The sequence below is a fragment of the Thunnus thynnus genome, chromosome 4 (assembly GCF_963924715.1).
Source record: "Thunnus thynnus chromosome 4, fThuThy2.1, whole genome shotgun sequence".
In the NCBI taxonomy this organism is placed as follows: Eukaryota; Metazoa; Chordata; class Actinopteri; order Scombriformes; family Scombridae; genus Thunnus; species Thunnus thynnus.
The window spans coordinates 19830553-19840180 of record NC_089520.1 but is presented as its reverse complement, the minus strand read 5'-3'; the positions used below and the strand labels follow the sequence as shown (position 1 = coordinate 19840180).

General features: G+C 42.6%; 1 protein-coding gene across 1 annotated transcript; it reads left to right on the top strand.

Moving 5' to 3' along the window:
* The first annotated feature begins 2375 nt into the window (after nucleotides 1-2375).
* On the top strand, nucleotides 2376-9046 carry fbxo42 (F-box protein 42). The gene is made up of 10 exons (XM_067587294.1): nucleotides 2376-2603; nucleotides 3530-3809; nucleotides 4025-4141; nucleotides 4428-4562; nucleotides 5160-5313; nucleotides 5440-5550; nucleotides 6647-6743; nucleotides 6967-7023; nucleotides 7146-7262; nucleotides 7376-9046. The coding sequence occupies exons 2-10, from the start codon at nucleotides 3536-3538 to the stop codon at nucleotides 8432-8434; spliced, it is 2121 nt and encodes a 706-aa protein (XP_067443395.1). The 5' UTR covers nucleotides 2376-2603; nucleotides 3530-3535; the 3' UTR covers nucleotides 8435-9046.
* Nucleotides 9047-9628: the final 582 nt, after the last annotated feature.

The window sequence follows — 9628 nt, the reverse complement described above, 5'->3', positions numbered from 1 at the left end:
CTGTGTATGGCTCTTTTATCCGTCACTCCAGTCTGGTTTGGCTGGACGTGTGCTGCACCAGGATCCTCCTTCTTCTTTTGAAAATCCGGATAAACTTCTGGAAGTATCATTTTCCTCTTGTCTCTCATGACCACAACAGCAAACGCATATTGCTTGTGTCTTCCAAGTTGTTTTGTATTTGAGGATTGTATGAATGATCCCCATACTGGGTCAGAGTACCCAGCGTTATCTTCCTCTCTTCCGTGAGGACTCAGTCGCATTATGCGATGATACACTTCCACTTTGTCAGGACAGTTTGTGGTTTGTTCCCATCCGTCTTTGAAGAAGTGGATACTTTTCACTGGGTCTCTACACCAACAATCTAGGGTTGGTGAACAAGTGGCACAGCAGTTTGTGGTTTCTGAATGTCCATTCAGATTCTCTGAGGCTTGATTTTCACCAGGGTGAAATCCTTGTTGGTTTTCTCCATTCATTGTATGGCTGGTGTGTAAACTTGTCATCATGTGTGGCGTTAATAGTTTCTTTTTTGAAACATTTGTTTTTGGAGAATAAATAAGTGAGACTTTTGCTTCCACTGGACGGTGGAAACAAGGGGAGAGAGCTGTGTATCTCATACAACAGGAGTACGCAGCGGGCTGGAATCGAACCGGCGACTTTCCCGTTCCGGGGGCCTGTGCAGTAACCGCTGGGCTACCAGGGCACAAACCATACATGGGTCATTTTTGGATTATATGAATAGACCTATGGTAGGCCTGAATCAAGCTGCTTCTGTCAGTGGAGTTTACTTGAGTCATTTGAATTCAGAGCTAAAACAGCACCAGGGCTGTGTGGTGGCACAAGACAATGAAATACCATCCAGGAAGTGCAGCTGCGGTAACCAGTATTGTCTTTGCAGAAAGTGATGAAGTGGAACAACAAACCTCTACTCAACTTTTGCTCAACTAGGACTTCAATCAAATTGTATGACAAACCTTTCTGCTATGGTTCTCAGGCTGGTTGAAGCGTCTTTTGGGGCAAAAATCCGTGCTGCAAAAAGTCCAAAAATGTGCAGACAACGGTTATAACTTAGCAGAGATGTAATGGAGGAATGTGTTATCCAGTGTATCATTAGTGATATAGCCGGGTTTTTCTGTTTGTGACTAAATGGGGGGGTGATTCCTTGCGGTGAGGGGAGGCGTTGAAGTGTTGTATCTTATGGCTTTACTAGTGGTTTAAGTTCCACATATCTTAACATATATAAAAAATACTGTGATTTGTAGAATCACTCGTATGCTCGATATGGTTTTTCCGCAAAAAACGTTCAATTGCCTCGTGGCAGTGTCAATAACATAGATCACACAACATAAAGAAAATATACACAATAAGAGTAAAGATGAAAGAACTTATTTGACAAGAAAGGTTTTTAGGCCTATTTTAAAGGAGTCTAGGGTCTGTGCTGCCCTTAGATGGTTAGGAAAGCTGTTCCACAAGTGTGGTGCAGCGGAGCAGAAGGCCTGATCCCCCATGGTGTGGAGCTCAGTACTGGGGGCCTTGAGAAGGAAATTACTGGTAGATGTGAGGGTTGGGGTGCAGGTTTGTGGTATGAACAGTTCTTGTAGGTAAAGGGTAGAAAGGCACATGTCCATTGATGGATTTATATGTGAGTAGCAGGACTTTGTTGTCAATCTAGAAGGAAATAGACTCTTCTCCCTCATTAAAAAAATACAATCTATGATTATGCAAATATTTTTCATTTCAAATGTTTAACTGCTGGATGCAATCACAAACACTAAAGTTGCAGAATGAACCATGATTGGCCTCCAAACTAGCTGTGATGTCTCAAAATCCTGAATGTACCTAGAAATCTTTAAGCCCCCCTCCATTCAAAAATATGTTTTTCTTCTTGTTCCTTCAGTTTGATGTTTGAGCTTCCCTATGCAGAAAGATGTTTGTGCAGAGTTTGACACTTGAAGACTGTTTTCACATTCGTCTGCTGAAGGAGGAGAGTTTCTCTGTGCTCACCTTAAATCTGAGTTTAAGGCATGTCTGTACAAGCTTGATTTGTGACATCATAACTAGTTATAGTTGTATACAACTTACACTAGTATGATGTGGAAACTTGAAACCTCCAGTGCACAAACACTGAGAATGAACTTTCCAGTGAAGCAGGAGACATCTTGTGTCCAGTAGTTAAACTTTTGAAATGAAACATATTTGCATATTCATTGATTCTGTATTTTTAATGAGGGAGAAGCAGTAGATGCCATTTTAAGGATTTTTAACTGGGTAACTGAACATTATTTGCAGACAAAACACGTCAGACACAATTAATTATGCCAAGCAGCGCATGCCCGCCCCCCCCTTCAGCTGATAACTGTCAGCCTCCGCACATGCATCATCCTGCAGCAGCAGGGGGCGCAGTGTTTGAGGCAGAGGACCCACCCTGCTGCCACAGACAGGCAGCGGCCGCCGGAGCGTCGCTGTGCTGCGGAGGACGCCGTTCACTGAGCGGAAGATGGCGACTGTTTGGCGGCTGCAGAGAACCCTCCGGAGCTGATACCGGGGAAGAGGAGAGGAAAGACCCACACACATAGAGCCTACTGCACACCACGTCTAAAACAACGGTATTAATAACGCTGCCACAGTGAAAGGAGTGCAATTGACAACATTTCACGGACAAAGTATCTTGACATCAGAGGAGCTAATTACTGCTAACGCTAGCAAAGATTATCAGCATCAGACAAGGAAGAGGACATCAGCTAACTAGTTTGTTATCTAGAAGGGTGTAACTGAGGGTGTTTTGCCGCAGGAATGTCGTGTCAGTAAGCTAGTTAAGATGTAGGTGTTTTACTGTGTCTATTTAGGCAGGTGTGTTTGAAAGAAAACGCGTAATCTGCAGCTACCGTTAGCTACGATGCCCATGATAATTTAGCTAGCGTTAGCCGGTGCTAGCATAATATTTTCTAAGGATCAAACGTTAAATTCATCAACCTGTTAACGCCAATTAGTCCTTGACATATTGATTTGTATTTAAAAAAGAGGATATCACATTCAGGTTTCAGGTATTTTCCCTACACATTTAGCTTTAGGTGATAATGAGCGTTAGCAGCCCAATATTTCATTTCATGTGATTGCTAACGACAGCTAGTTAACGATGTGAGTGGGACGTGCTGTGTGGAGGAGCCAGCTGCTCAGTCTAAAGAAAGGGCACCACCCGTTTCAGACAATGGATGTAACAATAAAGCACTAAATGCCACAGAGGAAGCTGCGCCAGAATTTAAGCTGGTTACAGCTTTTTTTTTTGTGGGTGTCATTGGGTTTCTTGGGTTGGACCACATCTCTTACAGTCTTATTAAAAGGCTTCACCCTTCTTAAAATTTGAGTTGTAACAATCCAATAAAGAACATAAAGTGTTTGTGTGAAATGTGTGAGTCTAGTATAATGAATGTATGACCTTTAGTTATTTAGAGTAGCTGATGGTAAACCTACTGCTGACCATCATGAACTATTAGTGCACGCATCACTAGCATGTCTCCCCATGTCTTTACAGACAATAATGTCCCGATCCCCCGACCATGACGATGGATGCTTTGTTGCCATGGATACGGAGGACGATGGTGCAGAGCCTGCTGGAATAACAGAAGAAGTGGAGGCAAAAATGGGGTCCTGCCGACAAGAGGGGAACATGGACAGCGGTGCCAAAGGAGCGGGGAGAACAATGGTGGAGTTGCCAGAGGAAGTTCTCGAATACATTCTGTCCTTTCTCTCACCTTACCAGGAGCACAAGACTGCTGCGCTCGTATGTAAGCAGTGGTATCGCCTCATTAAAGGTATGACTCTCATATCTGCATAATCTTGCGTAAAACTGAATCATAAGGTAAACCGGGGGTGTGAGTGGGAATTATATCATGAGCAGAGCAGTGAACCAATGTTTAAAAATACCTGAGAATTAAAGTTTAACAAGTACACATTCATTCAAATGCACTTGTAGTTCACTTTGAAGTTTTTGTGCTCCTGTTGCTTACGAATATTTTCTCTGAACTAGGTGTTGCTTATCAGTGCTACCACGGTTTCTTGAGAGCTGTCCAGGAGGGAAATATCCAGTGGGAAAGCCGAACATACCCATATCCAGGAACACCTATCACTCAGCGCTTTTCACACAGTCAGTATCTGCTGCTGCTTTACAATACTTCAATAACTTCAATAATAAAACCACTTTTTCTTCAATAAACTAATGAAGTTGCTTATTGTCTTCAAATAAAGGATGCATAGCCAGCAAGTAAAAATAGAACCCTTCAGCTGATGCACCTTGTGTTGCATACATAAATAATCATCAGCTCATTCATCTCTATTATTTTTAACATCTGCAAGTTTCTGTGTTTCTACTACTGTGTAATAATAGTCTTTGCTTCCTATTGATTGTTGAATTTTACTATTTTGGATTTCAGGTGCATGTTATTATGACTCAAACCAGTCCATGTATGTGTTTGGGGGTTGCACTCAGAGTAGCTGCAATGCTGCCTTCAATGATCTATGGAGACTTGACCTCAACAGCAAGGAGTGGATCCGCCCTTTAGCCTCAGGTACGAGTATGTTACGAGTCTTAAAAGCCAACGGGAAAGAGGAATCATTGCTCTTTTTACGATCTGTGACTCGGGTAAAAAAGTAACAACACATTATGTAAGGGGAACTGTTTAAGGGCGCAGTACACAGTATTTAAGGAGGTGGCAATAAAAAACAAGATTTTAGTGAAATGATTTGGCTGATGCATTTTATTGCTGTAAACTTTAGAGCTTATTGTACCTTTTATGAAATTGCACGCCAGGGATTAAGTGGTAGAACGCTCTGTATGTCACCTCTGTAAAGAGCATTACTGGGATAGGATTGGTCTAGGGCATAAAACTAATGTCCCTGTCATTTTTTAAAATAAAAATTTTTTATCACTTATATGTGAGCTGAAGTTGAAAAAGCACTGCCTAGTATTAATGTGTGTCATGTTTTCCATTTCTTTTTTAGCCATTTTCACTTAAAGAATTAAGTAGGAGTTGACAAAAAAGTCTTGATTGGTATCATTCGTAAAATTTTACTCCACTAAAATATTTTGGGGTACATTCAGTTATAGATTTAAACATAGATATATGCATTTGAAATAGTTACATCTTTGCTCTCTTCTCTTTCAGGCTCTTATCCATCGCCTAAAGCTGGAGCAACTCTAGTGATGCACAAAGATCTGTTAGTGCTGTTTGGGGGATGGACTCGCCCCAGCCCTTATCCACTGCACCAACCAGAAAGGTTTTTTGATGAAATCCACACCTACTCTCCTTCAAAGAACTGGTGAGAGAGACCTCAAGAGTTAAAGTGACAAGTGATGAACAAGTTGAGACTTAGTACAGTTTAACTCTTCATTATTATTTGCTTTTTCTCTCTAAGTGTGATTCATATGTTCTTCTGTTGTCCTAGGTGGAACTGTATAGTAACAACACATGGACCTCCACCTATGGCTGGCCACTCGTCGTCTGTAATTGGAAACACCATGGTGGTGTTTGGGGGATCATTAGGAGCACGTCAAATGTATGCATGTCTTACTTGTATTTGATTATATGTTATACAACAACCGAACAGCATTTATAGAAGCAAAGATGACAAAGCATAGTGCTGTGTTTCACCTCGTCAGTAGGCAGTAAACATGTCATTGACCTATCAGGTGTCAGGTGATAACGAGTGTATCATTTACTAAGAAGATGAAGTTAAAACACATCAACATGTCACCTGGAAAGGTGGAACCTGACAAAATCCAATCAACATTTCTCAATAATGAATGTATGTGAATGTATGGATGTAATGATATTCAATTAAAAACCTTACAGATTTCAGCTGTAAGTCTTACATACTGTTAGAGTTGCTTGATTATGGCAAAAATCATAATTATTTTTGGTCAATACTGAGATCAAGGTTATTTAACATGATTGCTCATTGACTAAAACAGATACGCTTTAATTTTATGAAATGTATCAATCTACACAGACTCCAAGATGCACGAGTAATGCACATCTCACAGAGACCCCTTGGGTGTTTTTTAAGCTCCCAGTCTATTTCTGTTGGATTTAGTGAAGCGTAATCTGCACAGACAGCTGTTTAAATCACACAAATATCCCGCTGTATATGTGTTTTGAACTTATTAATTTATCTATGTTGATTTATCAAGGCTCCCAGTCTGTCTGTGAGCTGCCGGTTTCATTACAGACAGAGGGTCCTCTAGGGTCCTCTCAGCTCCCCAGGAGCTGCTGCTAACAGGCGGCTGTTTCTGTTGACAGAAACACTGAACTCAGGTTGGAGTTGGTGTGGATTGAACGGATAGAGCATGCTTACTATGTGGATTCCCAGTGAGGGTGAATTTGGACTGGGAGGGGTGATAAAGCACCCCTTTAAAGGAAAGGGTTGCACTGGGTTTATAACACAAGACAAAACAAGAGCATCATTGTGAAACAGAATGCGGAATAATAGTAGTTTTATTTCGATTATCTTGTTTTCATAATCGTTGGAAGCCAAAATCATGATTGAAAATAAAACTTAATCACCCAGCCCTACATACTGCAGTTAATTAAGTGAATTCATGAGCTTGGCTCTCACACCTCATCATGTTGTTCTCTCTGTTGGTTCTGATCAGGAGTAATGAGGTCTGGGTTCTGGATCTGGAGCAATGGTCCTGGTCCAAACCACCCATATCTGGACCATCCCCACATCCGCGAGGAGGCCAGTCACAAGTAAGAATGCTTCAACATTTAAGTTAGACAGAATAATCCATTCTCTTTTTTTGACAATCTTAGATCATGTTATTGAAAGTTGTTGGAAACATTTGGGATAATCTAAGTACACAACTCAACAAAATATATAACATAGGTCTAGTTGTTTTTAGACATTTTAATGTGGAATAATTACATGTTATACCTTTAAATGGTACCTTTTCTTTTAATGTTTTCCTGATAGATTGTGATTGACGATCAGACATTGCTCATCTTGGGAGGCTGTGGAGGCCCTAATGCAGTAAGTTTGTTTTACTTTATTCCAGTATCAGAATATATCTGTATCTCCTCCTGTAGCAAAGGTGTCATGTGACCATAATTGACTGCAGTTTTGATTTATCCTGTTTGTCTTGTCCTTTAAAGCTCCTCAAGGATGCCTGGCTGCTTCACATGGATGCGCCACCATGGAGGTGGCAGCAGCTGCAGGTGGAAAATGAGGACCATGGAGCTCCAGAGCTTTGGTGTCACCCAGCTTGTAGAGTAAGTTTGTGTCTTAGCTGTTGGTCTTAATCTACATGTGTGTGTGTGTAATTATTAAATCAGTGACAAATGTGTCTTTTTTTATTAATCATCTTGTTCAACTTTCCCTCAAGGTGGGCCAGTGTGTGGTGGTTTTCTCACAGGCTCCGTCTGGCCGTGCACCGCTCAGCCCGAGTCTTAACTCTCGTCCCTCCCCAATAAGTGCCACACCTGCCCCTCTGGGCCCTGAACCGCCTTCCCTGCGCTCTCAGTCTCCTGTTCGGAGCGGGGCCGCCGGTGTTGTCCTGGGAGCTGTTGAAGAGGCTCCGTGTGTAAACGGTCGATGGGGCACATTGAGACCCCGACCTTCAGCGAGAGGAAGTGCCAGAGATGGGAGCCCATCCTCATCCCAACAGCCCTCTCCTTCACAAGGCCCTGACAGCCCTCCTCTTCCTCCACTGCCCCCGTTATTAAATGGATCTTCCCCCTCACCCCGGACCAGCCCAGCTCAGGCTGCGTCTCCACCCTCTCGCCCTCACCCGCCCGCCTCCACAGACTATGGCTGGGAGTCTCCCTCTACGGCCGCTCACCACCCTGAGGTGCCCAGCACTAATGGCCTGCATACACCTCCTGCAGGTTCCCCGTGCACTCCCCCAGGAGGAGTGTCCCCCGCTGCCTTACGACGAGGTCTGGAGGCAGTGAAAAACAAATCTTCCTCATCTTTACCGTCTTCATCATCATCGTCTTCCCTTCAGACACAGGGAGCTTCTCCTGGAGGAGGAAGTGGTGGAGGAGGAGTAGGTCCTCCTGGTACCCCTCCGTCATCGTCCTCCAGCCCTCCGCAGGCTGTTGGAGCTGACGGACACGCTATCCCTCCTATTGCACGGCGTCTCGGCCATCACCCCCCTCAGAGCCTGAACGTAGGGAAACCTCTGTACCAGTCGCTCAACTGCAAGCCCATGCAGATGTACGTGTTGGATGTGTCACGGGCCAAATCCGCTGGCGTGGTGTCCTGGAGAGTTTATGGGAACGGGACTCCCGCTGCAGTCACGGGGCCACCGGAGACCAGCCTTCACACCGTGGTACAGGGCAGGGGAGAGCTCATCATTTTTGGGGGCCTCATGGACAAAAAACAGAATGTGAAGTACTACCCTAAAACCAACGCCTTGTACTTTGTTCGCGCGAAAAGGTAATGCAGCTCTAGGCGGGATAGGGAAGACAGACGTTCCACCCTGTGACCACACAAGGGAATCGACACACAAGGCCTTTTTCCTATAGGAAGGATTATTGGGAAAGAACATAATCATTGTTTGATGTTCCACTTCAGAACTTCACTATTCTCCCTTCTGCAAGAATTCAAAATAAAACACTAACTACACTTTGATAAAAGCATTTGGTCGAATGAGAGTCTTGACTGTGTGTGTGTGTGTGTGGGTTTTTTTTGTTTTTTTTTTTTACTTCGGTGATTCAAGATAACAGGACATTGTTTTGTTGTTCCCAAAAAGTTGATCAACCAGAAAGTAACATTTCAGTTTTTCTTTGTCATCCTCTTCTGAACTCTTGACAACGGATGCTGTCCACAGAAATGGTTGATGCTTCACTTGCTTTTGGTATCACTCTTTAAGCCTGCAGTGAAAACAGTGTGAGTGTGTGTGTGTGTGTGTGTGTATGTGTGTGCACGGTGGTGGTTAAAAGTTGTTGACTAATGTGTGTCGGGGGCCACGGTGGGTGAGAGATGTGGCACTGTACTATAAACATAGTTAAACAATAAAGGCCTCCATGTCTCCTCTGTTACAGTCTTAAAATTTCTGCTTTGCGTGTTTGTTTTCTGTCAAACATTGTTCACAAAACAATCTCAATACAAGGTCCGGAGCTTTCAGCAGTTTCACACGATCTTCATCAGCAGATTGGAGTTTTCTTAGTTGCCATGGTATTGTAGATATTGAAATTTCCCATCTTGTAAGCCAACGTAGACAAGAGATATGGAAGCAAAGAAGCGCCATAACAATTTAAATTTTATAAGCCACTGAAAAAAATGTATTTTATCATTACTCAATACTTCATGTTGAAAATTAAAGTGTCCATTACTCAAAAAATTACAACTTTTTGCATCTAAAAATACAAGTGTAAAAAAAAAAACCCAAGTTCGAGTAGGATCAGTTAAATTCAGACACCAAAATTCAAGGTGAAAAACTTTCAGTCACACATCTGAACTCTTCTTGGATCATGTGACTGACAGAACATTAACTAATAGGAAAGAAGTCTGACAGCTTTATTATTATTGGTAGATGTTCAAATTTCGGTGTCTTAAATTTAACCAGTCCAACTTAAGCACCTTGATTTTTTTTTTTACTCCACTTAAATGATGAGATCCAAAAATTAAACTA